At 43.8% G+C, this 25,438-nt stretch overlaps 1 protein-coding gene and 2 pseudogenes across 1 annotated transcript; all 3 read right to left on the bottom strand.

The window, feature by feature from the left end:
• Olfr1376-ps1 (olfactory receptor 1376, pseudogene 1) lies at window positions 5,864-6,770 on the bottom strand (annotated as a pseudogene).
• Window positions 12,950-13,873, bottom strand: Olfr1377 (olfactory receptor 1377). The gene has a single exon (NM_146911.1). It carries the CDS (start codon window positions 13,871-13,873, stop codon window positions 12,950-12,952), a length of 924 nt encoding a protein of 307 aa, NP_667122.1.
• On the bottom strand, window positions 18,512-21,263 carry Gm12661 (predicted gene 12661; annotated as a pseudogene).

Below are 25,438 nucleotides of genomic sequence, written 5' to 3'. Positions count from 1 at the left end.
TGTGCACATATGTATACACATACATATATACATATATGCTTTCAGGGCTGACCATTTGGTATTGGATAATCAAGTGGTGTGCTCTTCCTACTCCCAGCATCCCTCAGTTGCCTGTCGTTCTTTGCATAGGGTTGAGGCCTCATGGGCTTTCCCCAGTCACTTTGGTACATCTGTTGTTGATGCCCCTATTCATCTTACTGCTTAGGCAATCGTGCATGTGAGACTTTATGGGTGTAGCTTCGGACTTTCCCAGGAGACACAATCTCACAGAAAACTCCGTTCCTCTGTCTCTTAAAACATTCTGTCCCCTCTGTTTCCTGAGCCCTGGGTATAGGAGTTTTTTTTGTAGGTATATGCATTTCAGGTGGGCTCCACTACTGTGCATATTGATTGTTTGTGGGTTTCTGTGCTGATCTCCTGTTGTAAGGAGGCATGACCTTAGTAGCCCAATATCCCTAGGATGCAATCATGACATGCTTACCTTGGCAGTAACCAGCACCTTCCTAAATTGGACTCTGGATCTGCTCAAAAAGAGGAAAATCATTCCTGGTACTTGAAACCTAACCAAATACCCACAGATAGTGAGATCATGATTCTTGGAACCTACAACCAACACTACTAAACCTACGTAATTCGTGACTACACTCTCACTATTTGTCTTTATACATCAGATACATTGCTCACATCCAACTTTTGAAGCTCAGACACCAGTCGTACTAGTTATTCAGCACCCTGAAGCAGGAGGATTTCTGGATGCAAGAGTTTTTTAACTTAGCATGGAAAACACAAGAAGACTCAACCCTAGAAACAGCCACATAAAATCCTGGGCTCTGCACACAGCTCTTTCAGTTGCTGTTTCTCTGGGTCCAGAATTCAGTGAAACATCTTCCATTCCACAGTGGCTTTGCAGGGCTTGAGTTCCCTAGATTCTAATGGTCATGGCGCTAAGTTTTGTTGTCTGTTACTTCTCAATTTCCCATTGACTCAAATAGAATAGCCCAACTCTCCCAAAAGCTTTGCCTGAGCATGAAGTCCTATTATATAAAGTTACAAACATCAACGATGTTCAGTTCGCCTTTACTGAACACACTCTTTAGTATTTGCTTTCCTTTACTTAAGTTAGTGCCTTAGTTAGTGTTATTATCACTGTGATGAAACACCATGACCAAAGAAACTCGGGGAGGAAAGAGTTTATTCAGCTTACACTTCCACAGCACTGTTTATCATTGAAGGAAGTCTGGGCAGGAACTGAAATACGGCATGACCCTGGAGGCAGGAGCTGATGCAGAAGCCATGGTAGGACTGCTTACTGGCTTGCTCATGATTTTCCCAGCTTGCTTTCTTATAGAACCCAGGACCCAGGGAGGGCACCATCCACCATGGACTGGGATCTCCCCAATCAATACTAAAAAAGTACAGATGCCCCATACTCAGGAGTATATGGCCAGCACAAATTGGACTCTGTGGGTTATTAAAACAAACAAAAGTGAAGATATGAAGTTGGGAGGGAGTGGTGGGTAGATCCTGGAAGGGTTAGGGCAGGAGTCAGGGATGTATATGGTCAAAATAAATTGTATGAAATTCTTAGAGAATATAACTATCTTTAAAAAAAGAAAAAATGCCTTATAACTGGATAATGTGTAGGCATTTTCTCAGTTGAAGTTCCCTTCCCTTCAGTCAACTATAGATTGTGTAAAGTTGACAAAAAAACTAGATAGCACAGTTTGGGTCTTGGGAACTGAACTGTTTTGACCCTTTGATTGGCAGCTGTCAGACCCTGTCCTTCTGTGCAGGAATCTTGAACAAGAGCTGTCCATCAGATAATTACCATTTATTTAATTAGATAGATAGATAGATAGATAGATAGATAGATAGATAGATAGATAGATAGATAGATAGTTGGTTAGTTAGTTAGTTAGTTAGTTAGTTGGTTAAGATAGGATCTCGTGTATCCTAGACTGACCTCAAAATTTCTATGTAGCTGAGACTGGCTGCTGAAGTCAGAACTTCTCGGGAGACCATGTTTTAGTCATGGCTATTCTAAATAACTGATGTTGGTTGTAGGATAGCTCTCAGTGACCATAACAAACTTCAATGAGTCCTGGGTGACCTTGCCTCAGTGATACAGCTGTTCTTACTCCAGCCTCGGAAAAGTTTCTGCCAGAGACCAGAAACTCAGACGCAAGCTCATGATTGACTGAAGAGAGGCTGTAACCACAAGGCCTGTAATCAGAGGAACTAGACTCCCTATATGAGAAGTTGCTATTGGTAGAGTTGAGAAACTGTGCACACATGTGCTGCAGCAAGAGAAGTAACACAGTTTTTTGCAGGCATAACTTTTTTGTAACCCACTTTTAATAAGGGTTCAACCTCTCCTCTAGTCCACCACCCAGGAGGGATAGTGGAAGAGAAAATCGAAGACCTGTTCAGCAATAATTCTTTGGGGGTGACCTCGATCTTCTTTCTCTGCAGTTCAGTCCCGTAGTAAACACCAAACATGACTTAGCAGCTACAGTACAGACCAGTCCTCGAGGCAGGGAGATCAAAGTATGGACCAGAAGCTACAGTCCAGTCCTTTCAGCAAGGGGATGCCAGGCAGCAGCTGTAGTTCAATCCTGAAGAAACCACCACGTTCACCAACCGGCCTAAGACGAGGCCTTGGAGGTGGCAAGATGCTGCAGGAACCCCAGGAGCAGTTCTTGGGAGAGTCTCTTAATGGCAGTGATACCATGTGTTGAGCTCAACAACATGGTGTAAGGTGAGCCAATACATGGGAGTCTTTAGCAAAGAATAGAGAGACAGAGCAAACCAAACCAATGCTCAGTGCCCATCTCCCACTGTCTGTGGGGTCATACTTATAATGTTTTATCACAGGTCTTTTTGTATACTTGCTATATCCAAACCTCCTTTCACCCGTGTCTGCTACAGGAAAACAATCTTTCATGTTTTTGCATTTTCATCTGTGTGCCCCAGCAAAGCATCATTTGACATGACTAGCATTCCAAAGAACTAGAAGTTTTCACATCAGTTTTCAGCCTCACTGTCAGACAGGTGGGTTTCTCTCGTGTATACTCACCTCCATGCTGTGCTATATATAGCCCTCAATAAATCCTACTTTTAAAAATTATCTGTTTGTGGCCCTTATCTCAGCCAGAGTAGCTGAACTGGATATGAACAGATGAAATCCTGACCTTCAAACTCCAGGCACTCAACGGCACTTCTAGTGATCCTCAAGGTTAATAGTCTCAGGAGACTCCCATGACTGTCAGCTCTCAGCTTCCGCAGCAGCTGAGAAATTCCAGAGTGGTCAGAAAAGACACCATGGAGAGCAGGAAGGAGCTGTTCTATTACTGGAAGGCCAAGAACCCACTCAGGAGAGAGACAACTCTCCCAGGAGAGTAACAGCATTAGCTAATTTCCTGTTGCTGTGATAAAACACCATGACCAAGACAACTTAGAGAAGAGAGTTTATTTGGCTGATGGTTCCAGAGGGATGAGTCCATCACAACAGAGAAGCACAACAGTAAGCTGCAGGATGCAGAAGCTGAGAACTCATCTTCAAAGGCAAGCATTGTACAGAGAGACTGAACTAGAAGGATCACATAGCCCCCACCCACATACTTCTTAACTAAGGCTACACCTTCTTAACCCCACAAATAGCACCACCAACTGGAGACCAACTGTTCAAATATCAGAGCCTTTAAGGGATATTCTCATCCAAGCCACACGGCAACTATCTGGTCTAGGACTCTGATTCGTACATTATTTTAACAAAGGCTATTGCATGTTGTAGTGACAAACATGGGAGGGGACATCCCTGCCACCAGAATAGAGAATACTTGGGGAAGTTGTAGTCAGTTCCAAGTGCCACCCAGAACCTGTTCGTACTATACTCTGAGTCCCTGGGGGGGGGGGGGGGCAGGAGAAGAATTTAGTGGGGAATCCTGAAGCCAACTCACTGTAAGGCTTTTCTACATGAAGAAGTAGTATTTTTACCTTGCTACTATTGCTGTGAGTGTTGGATGACGGGACCCTGTTGATGCCTGAGGAGGAACAAATTGAGCCTATGTGTAGGAAAAGGATACATAGGAAAGGAAGAAAGAAAAAAAGAAAGAAAGAGAGAGAGAGAGAGAGAGAGAGAGAGAGAGAGAGAGAGAGAGAAAGAAAGAAAGAAAGAAAGAAAGAAAGAAAGAAAGAAAGAAAGAAAGAAAGAAAGAAAGAAAGGAAGGAAGGAAGGAAGGAAGGAAGGAAGGAAGGAAGGAAGGAAGAAGAAAGAAAGAGGGAGGGAGGGAGGAAGGAAGGAAGGAAGGAAGGAAGGAAGGAAGGAAGGAAGCAAGCAAGCAAGCAAGCAAGCAAGCAAGCAAGCAAGCAAGCAAGCAGTGAGACCAGGATCAAGATCACTGAAGTCAGAGGCAGAACAGTCTGGAAGGAGCTAATAATGGTGACACTAACAAGGGCCCATAATCCAGGAGACTGGAACCAGAGACCATGAAGGGAGAGACCCTGAGGACTGACCACTTCCCTATCCCAGGAGATGGAGGGCAGATGTGTCTGGACATGAGGAAAGAACCTGACAACTGAGATGGTGGGCACCTGGTATTTAGTACACTCTAGGAGAGGGCTGGAGCTCTGGACAGCTTGGCCCATAAACCAGAGTAAACTTGGACTCTGAAGACCCTACATCCAATTATAATCGGTAAAAGAATTATGCATTCTTGCTAGCCCATATAAAAGACACACAACCCAGGTATTTTAATTATAAGCTGAAGCCTGGCTTGGGCAGGTATTAGAGCTATTCTACCTTACACCTCAGCCATATGTCCCTTGCTACTTGCTGTTTCTCCTGGCCATGTGCTCATGGTTCTCTCATGGTGGCCTCTTCTGCCCTCTGTGTCCTTTTGTTCTCTACGTGTAAACCCCAGCCAGGTAACTGAAAACTCACCTATCTCTATCTACTGCCCAATCACAGGCTTTAACATTTTATTGACCAATCAGCCTGGAGAGCAAGGCTACACAGCTTGTATTTGAGGGTCCCCCATCCCTAAGGACCTCCTCATCACAGGCAACCAGATCTCAGGGGCCAGTATTTAGCGATTGAACACATAGCAGTAACAGACCAACCCCCTCCAATAAACCTGACATCAGTTCAAGTCCCATTGCCCCTCAGCACTGCTGAAACCTAGACAGACACTTCAGCTTGGTAAGAAAGTCTCTGCTTCCTGCAGCCCATGAAAAGTTGATGGGACATCATGAATTTTATGGATGAGCACAGCCACTGCCCAGAGTTTCCTAGTAGTTCCTAATCATCCCTATGAATGCATCCTCATGCAGTACTCATGCTGAAGAATAAGATGTTAGGTGGGAAGAGAAGGCAAGAAGTGATGTTCTGAGCTGTGGACTGTAGGAGAGGGACCCAAGGCTGCAACAAAGGGAAATTATCAACACCACAGCCACTAGAGGCTCTGAGCATGGAGAATTCTCAACTAACAACTTCTAGTGGTCTAGCATGGGTGAACTAAACTTTCTGTGGGTAGTTTACCAGAGCCATAGGGGCAGGGGACTCCATCATCTATCAAAATCCCTGATCATGTAGCAGCTAGTGACATAAGGAAATGTTAAACACATCACAAATCAGAGTAATTGCAAATGTTCTCAGGGCTTTCTTTTCTTTTTGTCTGTAAAATGAGCAACTTCGAATCATTCCTTTGAAGAGATAAATTTTGGACTCTTTGAAAGAGATGATGTGGCATCATCCAATTCAAAATCCTGATCTCAATTATTTACCATTACCCTCAGGCACAGTAATGCTAAGCATTGGACTTGTCTGGATCTCTGTTTATAAAACTGAAGAAATACATGGTGTCTAGGTTCTGAGAATTATTTTTTTAGGGCTCCTTTGATGTCATGATTCCTCTTGCTGTAGATGAAAGGGTTGACCATGGGTGTCACCACGTTGAAGATGATAGAGGCCACTGCATCCTGTAGTGAGTAGGAGGAAGAAGGATGCTTATAAGCCCCCAGGATCGCCCCATAGAAGAGGCAGACTACAGTGAGATGAAACCCACATGTGGATAGGGCTTTCCTTATCCTGTGAGCAGAGGGCATCTTCAAGACCTTAGCATAGATGTAGGCATAAGAAAGAACAATGCATATAAGTGGTGTCAGGAATATCAAGGGACCCTCAGTGAAGGCTGCAACATCATTGATAAAAGTGTCAGAACAAGAGAGCTTCAGGATAGGGTAGGGGTCACAGAAGAAGTGGTGCACTGCATTGTGGGAACAGAAGGTGAGTCGAACCATGAGGAGAGTATGCAAGAGAGCATGCAGGTTTGTGATGACCCATGATATGGCCACCAGGAGGACACAGAGTCTGGATCTCATCATCATGGTGTAGCGGAGAGGGTGACAGATGGCCACATAGCGGTCATAGGCCATCACACTCAGGAGGAAGCCATCCATGTTGATGAATGTGATGAAGAAATAGATCTGGATCATACACTCTGTGTAAGAGATGGTCTTGATTCCCAACATGTAGTTCACCAGCCTTGGGGACAATGACAGATGGAGCACTAATGTCGACACTGGAGAGGTTGGCCAAGAAGAAGTACATGGGTGTGTGGAGATGAGGGTCACAGCTGATGGCCAGGATGATGAGAAGGTTCCCAGAGATGGTGACCAAGTACATGCCTAAGAACATTCCAAAGACGACTTCTTCTTGCTCTGATTTTCCAGAGAATCCCAGGAGGAGAAATTCTGTAGCTGTCTGATTGGGACTGTCCGTGTCTTTGTAGGAGAAAGTGAGATCATACAGTGAAATTTTATTCACCAATACTTGGAAGAAAAAGGCAATTTGCAAATATTTACTCACTGGTTGAGAATTTACTGCTAGCCAATTGCCTCACTGTGTATTTTTTTTTTTTAGCAAAAGAGTGCTCCATTTTGAGAGGATTGAATTCTAATGACGATGGTTTTATTAATTCTGCTCTTGTTTGTTTAATTTTATATATGCATGTATATATACATTTATGTTACATTATATTATATATGCACATTTTATATAATAGTTAACTCAGTCTAGGAACTGATATAGTATATTCCACTATATATATAAGGAAACTGAGAAGTGGACGTCCAAGTGATTTATCAAGATTGGCTGATCAATATCAATGGGAGTTCAAAATGAGCTGACAGTCTTGTTCTTGGTGTTATACATATACACATATGGGCATGTATGTACACACATACACAAACACAACCACATGTGCATTCATGAACATACACCATGCACAACATACTCATGAGAAGCACACACTACACACACACACACACACACACACACACACATACACACATACTTTTTCTCACAAGTTCTTTTGTCTGGCCAAAAGTGTCTAGGCTCAAATAATTCTCCTGCCTCAATATCCAACTAGTTGGGACTATAGACAGTTACCACACCCCCAGCTGTTTTTATGTTCTATTAGCTACCATTTATTGAATTTTCATCAAATGAAAAAAACTGCTGTCATATATAAACCTGAAGATTTTTCTGTGGCTTTTCTATTTTCTCACAATTTGGAGAGCCACTAGGCTTTGATGAGCCTGCCTGGAGTTAATCCTCAGCATTCTATCTGCTGTTAAGATATCTTTACCACATCTCACAGTGTTTTGTGTGCTGAACTGAGCTGCTGGCCAGACTCCTGTGTCCTGTCTCTCTCTCCTTTCTGCACTCTAAAGATGGTTCCAAGTTTAAAAAGCTAGAATATGCTTCTGATGTGTCACGGGGTCAGTGGACTAGGGAGTGATAGGTAGTCCAAAAGGACAAACGAGATTCCTTCGACTAGAGATGCTAATGTTCTAGACTCCAGGCAGTTCGCCATCCAAGACAGAAAGAGAGATGCAGTGAGATGCTTGTTCCAGTGGGGCAGGACCACAGCTAAAGGTCAACCCAGAGGACGTTAAGCTGCAGTTTTTTGTGTATTGAGAGATAGACGAGATGTTCAATTGCTGGGAGCAGACCTAGAAAATATCATACATTAAGTCCTAGTGTACAGGTTCCACAGGACACTGGTGCATTATGGTAGGTTAGGTCATGCATGGATGCCCCTTACTTTGTCTCTTAAACTTCAGCTTTCGGGTTTCAATCCCACTTCGCCTTAAGCTTCCTTGTGGAGAGGAAAGGCTGCCACCAAGAGTGTCAAAAAGAACCCAAACCTAAATGTGCATCTGTTTTGCTCCATTAACTTCTGTGAGTCATGGGAGTGTAGAGGTGTGTGGGGTGTCTGAGATATCAGGTGGGCAGATGTGCCTGCATCCCGGGGTACTTGAGACCCTGAACCTTAAAGTTTGTCTGTGGACTCCAGCAAGCGTCAGCGTGCCGCTGTTCGGTTTCAGTAACATCTGAGCAGCCACACCGTGACACTCCTTCACAATAAAACCACATACCCCAGAGGGTCAACACAGAACAAATACGAAGGGTCAGGATAAAATCATCTCTCTCTCTCTCTCTCTCTCTCTCTCTCTCTCTCTGTCTGTCTCTCTCTCTGTCTCTCTCTCTCTGTCTCTGTGTGTCTGTCTGTCTGTCTGTCTGTCTTTCACTCAGTCTTTCTCTGTCTCTCTGTCTGTCTCTGCCTCCCTCCCCGCCCCACTCTGCTTCTGAACAAGTTATCTAGCAGCCTGTAGTACTGGTCCTAACCTGATAAAATTGGCTGTGTTCTTCTGCTTCCTCTACCCACATTAGCTTCCATTGTGTTCCTAACGCAAAGCAGTTGATGGGGAACAGGCCTGCATATACTGCAATGAGGAGCTCTTCCTCCTCTGAACTTGGTCAGAGGCAGAGGGATTGAGTGAAGTTCTTTCTCTAAATGTCATCACATGAGCTCAAGCCCACAGGAATCTGTCTGCTGTTGCAGTGATGGTGCCCTCTCCTGCTTCCTTAGTCCCCTTACCTGGGTTCTATGACTATAATCAGATGTCTTCAGGGAAGCTCTGTCTCTGCAGGTGCCATGTTTGAGGCTAGGTTTTGAGAAACTCACACATACACATATACATATATACATATACACATATATGTATACACACACATATATACATACATATAAATACATATATACATGTATGTGTGTGTGCATGTATGTAGGCACATGCTCCTGTATGCATGCATGTGTGTATATGTATATATATGTATATATATATATGTATATGCATATATATATAAATATCACAATATATAAATATTATGTGTCACATAGCAATACAATGAAGATTTTGTCAAGTAACAGCAGAGGTTAAGGGGTTAAACTTGATACCAAAATCTAACAAGTATATTACTAGAAATTAAACCACAAGTCAATTAATTTCATCATTCTCAATATGAACTAAAAACAAAATTGGAGTCCTCTATCAAGAACTAATCAATTACCAAACCCTTTTGCCTTGGCTTCTATAACAATCATATGAAATGATGCAGAAAACACACTTGACAAAAATGTTAAAATATTAGTTACTGTAAAAATTCCCAATAAATCTCTAATCAGAGAACTACTCCCCTTGATAAAAGATCTCTACAAAAGATTTAGTTACAACCAATAAGATGCCCAGTGTTAATCTTTATTTATCACATATCTCAACTGCTCTTTCTCCATTCTCCTACAGAGATGCTATGCTAGTTCAGCCCCCTGTTCATATAACTGTTAGACTGTGCTCATCAATGTATATATATATAAAAAAAAAACTTACGGTATTTGATTTGACAGCAATAAATCCATTCACTACTTGTAGGAAGTAATTTATTTCCTACCGACAGTGAGTCTTCTAAGCTTTCAATTCCATGCATCTCTAATAATTTATCCCTTCCCTTTTCATCTTGTAGAAAACAAGAAAATGACTTGTAGGGCCAACTTAACCACTCAGCAAGTAAAGACATTTGTCACAAAGTGTGAGTTTGATCCTCAGAACATGTGAGGTCAAAGGAGAGAACTGGTTTCTGAAAGATGTCCCCTGGCCATTATATTAACACCATGGCACACATGCCATGTACACATGTGCATACACACACACAAACAAATACACACACACACAGAGAGAGAGAGAAAGAGAGAGAGAGAGAGAGAGAGAGAGAGAGAGAGAGAGAGAGAGAAGGATGTATATTATATATATGAAATTCTTTTAAAATATCTTGTAGATATCACCATTAGCCTTTGCACACATTCCATTAAATTTTATTGTTTCTTTTTTCGTTTGTTTTTTGTGGCAGGGGCTCACCACATAGCCTCTGATGACCTTGAAATCACATCCTTTTTTCTCAGGCTTCTAAGAGCTGGGGTTAAAGATCTCACTACATATGAAGAGGCACAGTTAGGAAACTGTAAATACTGCTACTCCATGGTATGGTTATGGGAAGGTTTCTATTGATGCAAGAAAGAATAGCCAGAGGCATCTGGAAGGTTTCAGAGCAGAAAGAGAAAGAAATATACTGAACACGGCCAGCAGACTCGACATGGCCAAGGTTATCTGTGAGAGAAGATAAATAGAGAATAGAGAGAGCCGAGTGAGGAGAGCCAGAGTGGAGAGGGGCAACGAGGTGAGAATAGCTGGGTTGTGGGAAGAATGAGTAGAAGGGTTGGGACATCCTTAAACTCAGGGAGTTCAGGGGAGGGGAGGAGGTTGGAAGAACTAGGATGATAGCATGGCTTTTAAATTATGTAGTAGGTACTTGTGATACTGAGGAAGCCTGGAGGCCAGCAGGCACTTTGATCTGCTGACAGGCACCACAGATGCCCACGTGTTTCTTTAGCCAGAAGTCAGGGAAATGACACCTTTCAGCCAATGGAAACCGATTTTACAAATTCCTGAGGAATGTTGCCTTTTCTCTAGCTCAGGAATCCTCCAGTGCAGCTTGAGTTCTTTCTGGATACACGGACTGCCCTTTGGAGTTTGGGAACTAGGGGTCTCCTTTGGACCTAACACTCACTCCATGATTGGCTTTATATTTGATAGTATTGTTACATGTCCTTTAAAAAATATTGACTTTCAGTTTCCATAACCAGAACATAGAGAAATGGTTTAGTTTTCAGTGTTGACCTCACACACTATGATCTTCAAAACCTGAGAGTTGGCCATCTTTTGTGTTTTCCTTGTGGGTTTTGTTTGTTTGCTTGCTTTGGTTTGGTTTTGAAACATGCCTTGGCATTTTCAATATCCAGAAAATGCTATTCATAGTCTTATTTTCCATTTCAACCTCTGTATCCTTTTGTCCTTGCACCATTGAATCAGGTAGGACTGCCAGAGCCATGCTGGCCTAGGATGACCTGACCAGAGACCTTGCCCCAGAGTTAGAAGAGAAAAGATTTAGTCTTTCATCTTAAATATAATGTTCTCAGCAAGTTTGTTTGTTTGTTTATTAAAAGATCTTATGAGACAGAGGACATCCCTTTGACTTCCTTAAATGTCTGGCTGCAAACATTGGAATAAAAAGGAAAGCTAATAGATCTTAGGTTCTGATAAGCTGTTATAGCCCTAGTTCCTCCAGTGAGGCTAACAACCCTGACATTCTGTCAGAGGTCCTACTGATCACTCAAGTCACCCACCCACTAATTTTGGAAGGCAGTGGCCCTCCACCACCTTTAGCACCAACTGTCTCAGTAAGTGGAATGCTCTCTATGCTTAAGACCAGGGAGAATGCTTCATGTATGCCAAGCGCTTTCCTACCAAGAGCGACAGCCTTCTACTTCATCAGGGAGTCCCAGGTTCCTACACTCTGTGAGCAGGCTCTGGAGCTCTGAAATAGTTAGTTATGATTGATTCTCTGCTTTGTGGTTACCATTTGAGGAGATCAATGCCTACAAGTTCCTGTCCACGGTTTGCACTGGTGTCTGATTCGATTCTTCCTGCCCAGTCTGTGAGATGTTTGGACTGTCCTCTGATTTGATTCAGGCATTTGTAATGTGTGTTTATATAAAGTAAAGATACATGTTCATTTCTATGCAACTCTAGTGCTAACCCTTATAGTGACAGATGAAATTAGCATTTTTATTATCATCTACTGCTTTTCAGTTAGAGACAAAAGGAACACCACATCTCAGTAATGTTGAAATTGGCTATTTATTCTAAAGATGCATTCCCTTGTACAATGCCGTGTCTACTCACGTTTACTGTTAACTTCATTCTTCTGTGTTCCACACAGTGTGCTCTTATTATAAGTGTGATCTCCTTGCCCTTTTTGTTTTGTACCTGGATATTGTCCATGCATATGAAGGCTATTAATTGCTATTTGTTAATTGAAAATACTCATAGCCTGCTAGATTATTCCTATATTTGATTTAGTTTTACATTGTTTCAGTAAGTATCTTTTATTATGCCACCATATCCTCTGCCTACAAGAATAATGTTGTCTACTGTCTGCAGCTCCTGGTATTTATCTCTATGCGAAATCCATCCCTGAGGCACCCAGATGCCCATGCTGAGGAGGAAAAGGACAATAGGGTAGGAGTGGAGCAGAGGGTCTGCAAGGCGTACATTCTGATATGTAAACTGTAGAAGAGAGGTTTAAGCTTAAGGCAGGTGCCATTTTCCCACCAGCGGATAATCTACATGTTCCTCATCAGAAGCCAGCAAGAGCAGATCAGAGGGGTCTGCTCTAGAGTCCTGTAAAAGCCCCGAGGCATTGTGGGAGTGAGCAACTGACAGGCTGGGCAGGAGCACCTTAAACCAATTACAACTAGTTATCCCAGAGTTTCTTGTCTGTGAAATGAGCTCCTCAGAATAAGTCCCTTTCAGAGATGGCAAATCCCCGCTTTTATGAAAACGAGCATCTGCCATCTTGAAATAAAATACAACCACAAGCATTTGGTATTAGTCCCAGGAAAGCTGTGCTCGAATTCTATACCAATCTATGCATCAGTTTTTCCAGAAAGATGAACAAGTGCATGATGTCCAGGAATCCTCTCAGGTACTAGGATCTGAGCATTATCTTCCTTAGGGCTCCTTTCATATCCTGATTCCTCAGGCTGTAGATGAAGGGATTGACCAATGGAGTCACCACTGTAAAGATGACAGTAGCCACCGTGTCCTGCAGAGAATATGAGGATGAAGGACGCATGTAGACACCCAGGATCGCCCCATAGAAGAGGGAGACCACAGTGAGGTGAGACCCACATGTAGACAGGGCTTTCCTTATCCCGCGGGCAGATGGTATCTTCAGGACCTTAGAGAAGATGTAAACATAGGAAACAACAATGCATGAAAACGGTGTCAGGAATATCACTCCACCCACAGTGAAGACCATCAGGTCATTGATGAAGGTGTCAGAACAAGAGAGCTTCAGGATAGGGTAGGGGTCGCAGAAGAAGTGGTGCACTGCATTGTGGGAACAGAAGGTGAGTCGAACCATGAGGAGAGTATGCAAGAGAGCATGCAGGTTTGTGATGACCCATGATATGGCCACCAGGAGGACACAGAGTCTGGATCTCATCATCATGGTGTAGTGGAGAGGGTGACAGATGGCCACATAGCGGTCATAGGCCATCACACTCAGGAGGAAGCCATCCATGTTGATGAATGTGATGAAGAAATAGATCTGGATCATGCACTCTGTGTAAGAGATGGACTTGCTTCCCAACACGTGGTTCACCAGAGCCTTGGGGACAGTGACTGAGGAAAAGCAGATGTCAACACTGGAGAGGTTGGCCAAGAAGAAGTACATGGGTGTGTGGAGATGAGGGTCACAGCTGATGGCCAGGATGATGAGAAGGTTCCCAGAGATGGTGACCAAGTACATGCCTAAGAACATTCCAAAGACGACTTCCTCCTGCTCTGACTTTCCAGAGAGCCCCAGAAGGAGGAATTCTGCCACCATAGTCTCATTGTCTCCATCCATGTCTGTGAGGAAGAAAGTATCACCAGCCAGTAAGGTCGTTTGCCAACATTTAAGCAAAAGCAGTTTCTATCTTGCAATGCTTTACTGGTTGATGGAGAATGAATGCAAGCATGCTTCCCATATTGTAGAATTTTACAGTGAAATCCCTGCTAAGCAGCAGGGTGCAATTCTTGCTTCCACAGCTTCTGAACTGCATTCCTCTTTGCTAAGCCCCACATGCAGGACGATTTCTACATAATATTTACCTTTGTCTAATAATTGAGGTGATGCATTTGTTTATAGATGATGAAATTCAGGATGGGGTCAATAAGTCATTAAACTACATTTGTGAAGCCAATGGAATAAAAAGTTCAAGACCAGCTTAGTGCTTTGTTCTTTAGCCTGAATTTTAATAGCTTTCATCTATGGAAATTTTAACCAAGGAGCAAGTGCCACGTCAGATATGTAGACTATAGTCCTCAAGATTTTCTTTCTGTCTTTTTTACTTTCAGGAAAACTGGAAAGTGTGTGGCCTCTGGTCGACCTGTTGGTTGGTTTTTCTCAGTGTTGTATCTGTCACTAAGATGCTATCACAGAGTCAAGCCTTGGTGGCACATACACTTGAGAGGCAGAGGAAGGTCGATCTGTGAGTGTGAGACCAGCCTGATCTACAGAGTGAGCCCCAGGACAGCTAGAGCTGCCCAGAGAAGCTCTGTCTTGAAAGCAAAATGAGACAAAAAGCTATGATACTATCAGGGCTGCTCACAGGCGCTGAGTCTGTTTCTCAGGCTCCAGGGTGAGCGTTACATTACCCACCTCCTCACTGCACTCTGAAAAGGAAAGCCACGTGCTACCATATCAGAGTATTTTCCTGAGATGCAAAGCAATTAACAACTCATTAAAAAAAATCCATTGCAGCCTTAACTGGCAAAGTTAAGCCAGGCTTGATAAATCCTCTCTGCTGAGTGAGAACATGTTGGCTGCAGTGCTCCTGAGATAATTCAAGGAGTTTCCCCTGGAAATGAGAGCACAGCCTGCCTCGCTGATCAAAGGCAAAGAAAAGCAGAGCCTCTGTGTTAGTGGCTCTCAACCTGTGGGTCAGGACCACTTTGGAGGTCGAATGACCTTTCCAAGAGGTTGCATATCAAAAATTCTGTGTATCAGTTATCTACTTTACGATTCATAACAGTAGCAAACTTACAGTTATGAAGTAGCAACAAACATAATTTTATGGCTGGGGGTCAGCACAGCATGAGGAACTGTATGAAAGGGTCACAGCGTTAGGAAGATTGAGAACCACTGTTCTATGTGATGAGCCCTGACTGCTGGGATAGGGCATTAAACAGGGGATATCTGGAGGAACTGGTTATAGGAAGTGCTTATTCTGGGCATGGTGACTACTTCTGGGAGACTTAAATTCATGAAGTTAAGTGGAAAGTGCTGAAATAAGAAATCATTAAAAAATTTATTATATTTGTTTATTTTATTTTGTGCAAGCATGTTTTGCTTGGAAGTATGTGTGTATTCTATGTGCATGCCTGGTGTCCTTCAGGATCAGAAGAGAGCATTGGATTCCCTGGCACTAGAGTTACAAATGACTGTGAGTCACCATGCCAGTCTTCCATAAGAGCAACAAGCGTCCTTAACGACTGAGCTATCTCTCTAGACCCCCAATGAATACTTTTTTAAAACCTAGAATAACTCCTAGAGCCACAGAATATGGAGCATGGTTAGAGACACCTAGACAATGGCCCTGTGGCCTTGATGGCTAATGGCAACCATATACTCTGAAGGGTGAAGTTTTGACACATGCTGTCAAGACAGATGTAAGAGTGCCTAGACTCTAAGGAAAGACCGTTCCCGTAGCAGAAACAAAGAGAAGGGTGGAAATGCCTTCTGAAAGGGATTTACCCTACACACTAGAAATTGGTGACATACTCCCATGCTCTCCTACTTTAGTATTTGTGACAGGAGGTGGCCTATCATAGGCAGGATTCCTGCTGGAAAGTGATAGTGGTACTTCAGCAAGCTGCCCTTCTTTAGAAAAACTGAATGTTTTCATGTCACACTCCTAACCCCTCCCACTCTGACTGGATACCCACCAGGTATGCTCTGAAGTAGAATTCAGCATCCGCATCAACTTCCTCCTAGAGACAGTGCTGCTATCATTGACGGTGACTCTTCATTTGTGAGACTCAAGCAGTTGAGATCTGCTTCCATCCTTCACCTTCTTGTGAGCCGTGCTAACGACCGAATCTGACATAGCTGTGTAGCTGAGCTTGGACCTCTGGGAGGTACAATTAAAACCGAGTAGTTCCTAGTCTAACCTAGTTCCCTATATGGGGCTCAGAATAGTGTCCAAAGTAGCTTAAGTCTGAGACCCCTTTGTTATGGAATTATCGGTCACAGTCAATGTACATAGGGAAGCAGCTGGCACAAACGCATGTCTGAGAGGGGAATGGAGTCTTTTTCCAGGATAAGCTGTTAGGAGCCTGTTGCCAGAGCATCACAGCCCGTTGTCCCCTCCTTATTCACTACTGGGACAAGAAATAGTTTTCTCTTAAGCTTGACTAGACACAGAAAGGTTTGGTGGAGGGTCCCTCCACGGATGAATGACATTGGGTGAACTATTCACTAACCTGTGTCCCCAGCCCTCTCACCTGCTGCTCTCAGAATCCCATCTCTGTTGGTCCCACCCTGGACTTGGATGATGAGAAATTCATAATGAGAGGTGAGATCTGAGGGAGTTCTTTTTACAAAGACATTTAAAGTGAGATGTCTTTTATAGTAGTTTAGGTGATGGAGAGAAAATAAACCAAGGAAGACACTGTCCCTGGAGATCAGGACTTCCACGAGGGTGGGAGGTTTTTGGCGCACTGAGGCATCCCCAGGGCTGATTCCTCAGAGGTCCTCATTAGGGATTCGTGCTCAGTGCTCATTGTTTGCATTGTCAGTTTGGACCAAAGGACTCAGAATGGGGAAAACTCAGTTCCTGCATAAGTACTCGGCCCACAGTTTTGTATTTTTATTAATGTCGCCATTTAAAGGACACATTCTCTTTCTAAACAGCCCACATGCACATGTTTATATACAATTTATTTCCATTATCACTCAATTAACATCCTCACTCATTTCCACTGTGGTTTTCCCTTTAGAGTGTGAGGTGGAGAGACATCGATTCACCCCGGTATGACCCCACACACAGGTACCACACACAGGTGTCTACAGTACAAACAGCAAACTCACAACTGACTGGTGCTAAAACTTGCCATGTACTGTACACAGAAGGGTGTTCAATTGATATGACAAATGTCAGACAGCAACCCCAGCCTTTTATTATTAGTATCTGTGTGTGAGTGTATATGTATCTCTATGTGTGACTATGTATGTCTGTGAGTGAGTGTGGGTGCATATGTATCTCTGTGTGTGATTGTGCATGTTTGTGAGTGTGTGTGCATGTGTGAGCATGTTTGTGTATTTCTGTGTGTAACTGTGTATGTCTGTGAGTGTGTGTACATGTGTGAGCATGTTTGTGTATTTCTGTGTGTAACTGTGAATGTCTGTGAATGCGTGTGTGTGTGTGTGTGTGTGTGTGTGTGTGTGTGTGTGTGTGTGTGTGTATGTGTGGCCTTGTGTGCTGTTTTTCAGGTGATTTCTACCCTGTCTTTTGAGACAGAGTCTCTCACTTGCTGACTGAGCTGGGCTAGCTGACCAGTGATCTCCCGGGCCCTTCCTGTCTCATTCTCCTCCTGTGCTGGGATGGCAGGTGCGCCCAGGAGCTGGGTATGTTGTGTGGTTTCTAGACTTTGAACTTAGATCTCCATGCTTGCAAGGCAACCAGGCTTTCGTCACATCTCCTACTCTTTTCCGTTTTGCTTACTGCAGAAGTCAATACTACCAGGGAAACTAAAAGGAAACCCCACCGATTCACTTCTTGATATTGTTTCTGCTTTCTCTAATAATCCTTCGTGTTCTAAGAAACTTTTAAAGAGTTATCAGTCTGGGGTCACTTGTGTGTGGCACAAATAAGAGACATGGTTGTCACACAAACAAACGAGATTGCGCTGGTTCCTGCAGGAGACAGACAAATTTGAGGTGACATCCTTCATACATTTAGGAGGGATTTTAGCCTTTTAAATAATAATCCACATCTTCCTCAAATTCATCCATTTCCTTTATTTTTCTTATCTGTGCTACCAAGGGGGCTGTTAGATTTATTAACAGTATTTCATAATATTTAATTATAAAAGTAAATATCAAATACATTGTGGCAATGTACTGGCCGTTTTTTATGAAGCCCAAATTTTTAGTAAAACATGTCCTGTGAAACCGTAAGTAGGCCTTCTGATTCCAGAAAATGCCTATTCAAAACAGTATAGACAGTCATATTAGAGCCAGGGCGAATATCTCAGCTGGTGCTGGGGAGCTGTAACTCCAGTTTCAGGGCATCCAGTATTCTCTTCTGGCCTCATTATACACGGCACACATGTGGGACACATCCAGACATCCAGGCAAAGCACCCACACACAGAAAACAATAATAAATTCCAGACCTGTACACACTTCAATATCATGTCTCCTGGCAGAGACTTGCTGGCTTGGGTGGCAAGAATCTCATGCCAGGCAGATATAGCTGTGCAGTTGAAGATGTTTGGTCCCAGGCTGCTGCTTCAGGAGAACAATCGAGGCCTGCATTGGTAGACTTCTCACAAAGCGTAGTATCTGTATAGGTTTTCAATGTGATCTTATTCTGTCTAAGGTTGACAGTACCTGGGCGAATGGTAGCCTGTCAGAAAGCTTCTCCTACCAGCAATTTTCTCAACAGCTAACACACCTCATCATTACAGTTCAGGGGCTCCTCCAGCCTATAACCCTGCAGTAGCATTCCCTAGAGTTCTGGGCACGTCATCCTGAAGTACAGCTAACACCTATTAGCAAATGTCCCAGAACGACACACCCCAGGACCACCCAGCATGGTCAGTTCGATGACTCCATAGCCGTCTAGGGCTCGGGAGTCTTCACGTTGTGCTTTTTACACAAATGTCTTTGTACGTGAGGATGCTTTGAAACCACTGAACTGGACCACTCCCTAGGTATAAAGAAGAAAGGTTTATTATGAATATGAAACTGCCCTGTAGCTATCTCTCAGGTGGTCTTTTGGGAGAGTGCAAAGCTTCCATGTCTACTTCTTGAGAGCAGAGAGAAGTGGATGGTGGGGCAGGGGTGGACTTGCATGTTTTAAAGAGAACCAGGAGCTGTCAACGGGGGGGGGGGGGGGGGGCTGCAGGCTGGAACAGCCTGGATGTTTAGAGGCAGAAGAGCCTAGTGGCTTTGATATGCACCATAGGTGTATGCCAATAGAGAACCAGGTTCCTCATGACAGAGGCAAGGGGAGATAAGGGAAGAGGTATTTTCTGAGGAGTGCTTCTGAAAATGCTGAGAGCAGGGATCTGCCAGCCAGAAACCCTTGAGTCCAGGCTGAAGCTGAGCCCTGACTGACATAGTCAATGTCCCTGCCATTTGGGGGGATTTAGTGGTTCCCTTTGGACCTAATAGCCTTGACCTCAGGACAAGCCAACATCTTCTGTTCTGGCTACTGTATTCAGTATACAGGAACTAGAATGATCCTGGAAGTCAGGAGGACTAGGAATTATTCAGAAGAGGGATGTTAAATGGATCATTATGAAATGTCTCATGATCCAAGTTGTCTTTCTTCACCCTCCCCACAATGAATCGGCTGAACATAGGGCTCACCTTCTGTTTAAGGTTGGATGAAACTATCTCAATTGTAAATTGAATGTGTCTCCCAGTCTCATAATGAATAATAGGTTCTATGAAATAATAGGTTTTGGGGATTTGATTGGTTAGTCTATCTTCAAAGTAAGGTTCAGAGCTGATAGTCAATAACTTATGTCATATTTAAGGCATGCTGGGGTCACCAGCAGAAGTGCTGCAGGCTCTGTACCACCCAAGCCCCCACACTGAGACTACAGGCCCCAACTCCAGAGTGGGGAGCGGGGTGGTGGATTTGGTGGATGGTCAGGATTTCCTGTTGCTGTGATGAAATACTTGGACAAAGGCAACCTAGAGAAAACAGGGTTTTTTTCCTCTAGCTTATGGCTTGCTTAACTACTGTTCTACAGCTATGAAGAGACACTATGATGAAGGCAACTTATAAAATAAACCATTTAACTGGGGGCTTGCTTACAGCTTCAGAGGGTGAGTCCAGGGCCATTTTGGCCAGGTGCATGTTGGTAGGCAGACCTGGTGCTGGAGTAGTAACTGAGGATTTATATTATCTGATCCACAAGCAAGAGGCAGAGACAGACAGACAGACACTGGGTATGTCATGGGCTTTTGAAACCTCAAAGCCTGCCCTGACTGTCACACTTCCTCTTCCAAGGCCACACCTCCTAAATCCTTCCCAAACAACTCTACAAACTAGAGACAAAGCACTCAAATATACAAGCTTATGGGAGCCATTCTCATTCAAACCACCACCCAACTCCAGGGTACAGTCAATCGCTGACAGGAAGTCATGGTGACAGGAACTCATGCACACTGGCCAATCACACTGCATCTCTAAAAGGCAGAGGTGTATAAATGTATGAATGCTACTTAGTGCTCAGCTCCCTTTCTCAGCTCTCAAATCATCTAGGATCACCTGACTAAGGAATAGCTGTCGCTCATCATGGGCAGACACTCCCACCTCAAGATGTCCCTGCACAAGCATGCTCACAGGTCAACCTAATCCAGACAATCCCTCCGTGAGACTACATTCCCAGGTGACTCTAATTGTCAGGTTGACATTTAACACTAAACCTCACAGTGAATGTGATGTTCATGAAACTGTACGGTGGAACTCATCTGGTTGGAGCTTGTCCTGCCTAGTTTTGTCAAGGTTTTTATTTTATTAGCAGGTCTCAGCATGGCAGAGTCTTTAAAGGTGTGTGTGTGTGTGTGTGTGTGTGTGTGTGTGTGTATCCAGTGCCACTTTCTTCTATGTGACACATCAGGTCCGTATCTGAGGGGTCTTCCTTTGTCTGTCTTCAGGTTTACTCTGGAGCCCTTGCCATCCTTGAGAATAGAGACATCCTTGAATCCAATCACATATCTCCTCACTGGTGTAGCTGGACCTGAGCTTGCAACCTGGTCCACAGTACCCAGAGCAGCAGCTTCGCCACATGGGAGCCCCTTTCAGCCTGAGGGTTTGGGAATGCTGGGCTTACACTCCTCTACTCTGATATGCCTTTCTTTACAAGTTCTGCCAAATATGCACAGTTCACAAACCTTCTCACATGCGCCCCCTGCAGACCCAGGAGGACAAATGCATCCCCCAGTGATACCAGGCATCCTTGTTCATACAAAGCAACACAGAGATGGTAGCAACCCATGCTCCACTGCTGAGCTTCACGTATCTGATCTATGAGCCTGGTGAAGGCCAAGATGAAGAAGTGTCTTTCTGTGAACTCAGTGGGGTACACGGCAGCATCCTCTGATGAACAGAAAGCAAATGCACTTCTAAACTATCAGGGACTTCCTGCCAGGGCACTCAATGGATGGCAAGACCATTTTTTTCAAATCATATTTCTCCTTCAATACCTTTGGAAAGATGGGTTCACAGTATCTTCGCTATCATCGTTGCAGTTGAAGTAGGCGGCGGGAAGGAAGCTTGCTGACACATCTTCATGGTTCAGATGCTTACTGCCTGCTCCTCAACCTCCCTTCACAGACTTAGTGCCCCTGGCCTTGCTAGCTTTTCTTTCCTCCAAATGAATCTTTCCTCATTCTCTGCTCACATCCTCAGTACTGTCCAGTGGTTCTTGGTGCTTTAAGGCACATATGGTGATGGGCTCACAGAGTTGCCATCTGTAGATCATGCCTGTGAGAGACGTTTTAACATCAGACGCAAGAGGCAGGATTAGTCACAGTCAGGTTCATGGCATCTTCCTATGCTCCAGGAAGGAGATAGCTGACTATACAGAGAACTAAGCTAGTTCAAGTGTCTACAAATGCCAGATCTCTTCATTGAGCATCCATAGGTTTGTGTGAGGTTCCAGGATCCTTGGGAAATCCATAACTCTGTGACATTTGCATGACACTCTTGTTTACAAGTTATAAGCAAGGAAGAAGTAAACTGAAGTAGGTGGTAATGATCTTGCTATGGTTTGAATGAGAAATGGCCTCCGTAGGCTCGGGTATTTGAACACTTGATTCCCCCAGTTGTTGGTGCTGTTTGGGAAGGTTAGGGACACTTTAGGAGGTGCAGCCTTGCTGGAGGAAGTGCATCACAAGGGACAGGCTTTGAGGGTTTATAGCCTCGCTCTACTTCCTGTTCTCCCTTTACTGCTTCCAGTGTGTGAGTGAAAATGTGATCTACCAACTTCCTCCCTTGCCATTATGGACTCTTCTTCTGAAAGCCAAAAGAAACTGTTTCTTCTCTAAGTTGCTTTTGGTCATGGTATTTTATTACAGCAACAGAGAAGTATACACAGATCTTATTTCTTAGCACAGGGAGTTTCAAATCTCTTTTCTTGTTTCCTTTGTAGACTAGGAAGATTATGCCTAAGGGCATCATCAGGAGCACTCAAGTCCAACATAGTAATTCAAACAAATTTTTATGTGCAGCTCCTGTGCCTTTTATGTGCAGCTCCTGCGCCTGCCTTAGTTGATGATTTTGGAAGCAGAGATTTTTGTTGAAAGTATGGTCCAGGTCAGCCTTTTCAGAAATAAGAGAAATGCCATTTCATAGGTAAGACACTGAGGATAATAACCTCCCCCACCTCACATACATGTGGTATGTGATAAGAAACTGTCCTTCTCAGAACTAGGGCAGCTCTTGTGGGTTCACTTGGTTTCCCAGAAATGCTACTGTAAACTATGCATAATTTTTGCCCTATACATAATTCAGAAGTGTGCTGTTTGATTGCTAATATTTGGGACTACTTTCTTGATATGTTATTGGTATTTCTTGATTGATTTTCGTTTTGATCAGAGACTACAATGCGTGAGCTGTGTGTGTGTGTCATACACATATGAGTATTTAGGTGTGTGCCCCTGCATGTGCACACGTGGAAGCCAGAGCAGCATGTAGTGATATATAAAGTAAAGCCTTTATGTCTGGCTTTGAGTGAAATGCTTCAGCAAACCCTTTGATATATATGTTTGGGTTAATCAGCAAAGGCTGAGAAATTGTTTTGAGACTGACCGAATCTTGAAGAAATGTTGTTTCCCTGGAAAGTCTGCACTTGGTGCTATGTGAGAGCGTGCAGCTACACAAACCTTGGTCCTAAGACGCTCCTGGCAGACCTGGAGTTCTGATTTTGATTATGGCTAGACGTGATCAAAAGGGACTGGGATCTGTGTGGGTCGTCTGCTCTCAAGGGCAGCAAGGGCAAGATAACTTTGGCAGTTGGCAACTTTTTCAGTTAATAATGACTGAGTAAAAGTAACTAGAGTGAGCTAGTTGGGTTGTGTCTTTTCCAAGAAACATGAACCCCTCTGATCTTTCAGAAAATGAAGGTTTCTCTAAGGTCCTTCCCTTTGATTCCTGAGAGTCTCTTACCTCCCAGGTCTCTAGTGCATTCTGGGGGTTCCCCTAGCCTCCTATTTCCTGAGGTTACCTGTTTCCATTCTTTCTGCTGGCCCTCAGGGCTTCAGTCCTTTTCCCTCACCAATACCAGATCAGGTTCCCCTCTTTCCCCACTAACCTCCCCCATTACTTTCCTTCCCAGGTCCCTCCCTCCCTTCCCACTTGTGGGACTGAGGCATCCTCACTTGGGCACTTCAGTTTATTCTTTTTGAGTTCTGTGGACTGTATCTTGGGTATTCTGTCCTTTTTTTTTCTTTCTTCCTTTCTTCTCTCTCTCTCTCTCTCTCTCTCTCTCTCTCTTTCTTTTGCTAATATCCACTTATTAGTGAGTACATACCATGCACATCCTCTTGGGTCTGAGTTACCTCACTCAGGATGATATATTCTAGTTCCATCCACTTGCCTGCAAAACTCAGGATGTCCTCGTTTTTAATAGCTGAGTAGTATTCCATTGTGTAAATGAGCCACATTTTCTGTATCCATTCTTCTGTCATGGGACATCTAGGTTGTTTCTAGATTCTGCCCAACAGTAGGGAGAGGAAAGTTATAGAGCCCACCTCTAGCAGGAAGACAGAGCGTCGAGTGAGGGATGGGGTTGCCATTCCATAGTCACACCTCTGACCCATGATTGTTCCTGTCTGGCGACAGGCCCAAAGTGGGATCTAGCTCAAGGGGAGGTCCCAAGACCTGACACTAGTACTGAGGCTAAGGAGCACTCACAAAAAGAAACCTATCATGACTGCCCTCCAAAAGACCCAACAATCAGCTGAAAGAGTCAGATGTAGGTATTTGCACCCAACCAATGGACAGAAGCAGCTGACCCCTGTTGTTGAATTAGAGAAGGCTGAAAGAAGCTGAGGAGAAGAGTGATCCTGTGGGAGGACCAGCAGTCTCAATTAATCTGGACCCCAGAGATTTCGAATACACTGGACCACCAAACAGGCAGCATACACCAGCTGATATGAGGCCCCCAACACACATACAGTAGAGGGCTTCCAGGTCTGTGTTCATTCAGAGATGATGCACCTAATCCTCAAGAGACTGGAGGCCCCAGGGAGTTTAGAGGTCAGGTAGGGGGGGTGGGGGCATCCACGTGGAGAAAGGGGTGGGGAGGAGGTGTGGGATGGGGGGTGGGGAATGGAATATGGAATGTAAAAAATAAATTAATTTGAAAAGAAAATGAAGATTTAGCATCTTGGTGAGCTTCTCTCTCTACTGTGGCACCTACGACCACCATTAACAATAGCAGGATGCCTGGTGCCTTCCACTATCCATCGCCATTTTATTGCCTTGAGACAAGGTTTTTCTCCAAATAGGAGCTTGCTGTTTCAGGGAGGCTGGCTGGCCAGCAAGCTCTTGGCATCCACCTGCAGCCATCGCTCAGTGCCGGGGCTATAGGCATGCACAGCAGTGTTTGGCTTCTCATGTGGGTGCCAGGGCTATGAAGACTCCATCTCAGGTCCTCAAGCCTGCAGAATCATCTGAACCATCTTACCCATTGAACCGTCTCCCTTGCCCGAAGCCTGTAATGTCAAGTGACCTGTGTCCACTTGAAAGTACAATGTAGTTTAATGTCATGTGATGTCAAACTGGCTAATCGTGTGCTCAGTTCTTTCCTACCCTCACTGACTTTCTAGTTGTTCAATTCCTGGGAGAATTTTATTTCGGCTAGTTTTTCTTTCACATGCATGTTGAGCTTAAACTTTGAGCGTACCTGAATTTTTAAATTGTACTGTCTTTCTTGTGAACAGAAACTTTTTTTTTATGCTGGGAAATACTTTTTTTTGTCATATCTTAACACAGCCACATCACTCTTTTTTTGTAAATTTGCTTTGTTTGACATATGTGTTTCTGTCTTTAACTTCCAATCACTGATAGAGTTTCACCAGATACTTTATCCAGTTTTTAAAGTTGCTTTTAAGGCAATGGTAAACCTTTTAGAATTACTCTAGATCCATATTTTTAAAGAGCCCCTCAAACTATACATACATATTC

Source organism: Mus musculus, chromosome 11, assembly GCF_000001635.26.
Source record: "Mus musculus strain C57BL/6J chromosome 11, GRCm38.p6 C57BL/6J".
NCBI lineage: Eukaryota > Metazoa > Chordata > Mammalia > Rodentia > Muridae > Mus > Mus musculus.
This window is presented reverse-complemented; position numbering and strand designations above follow the sequence as displayed.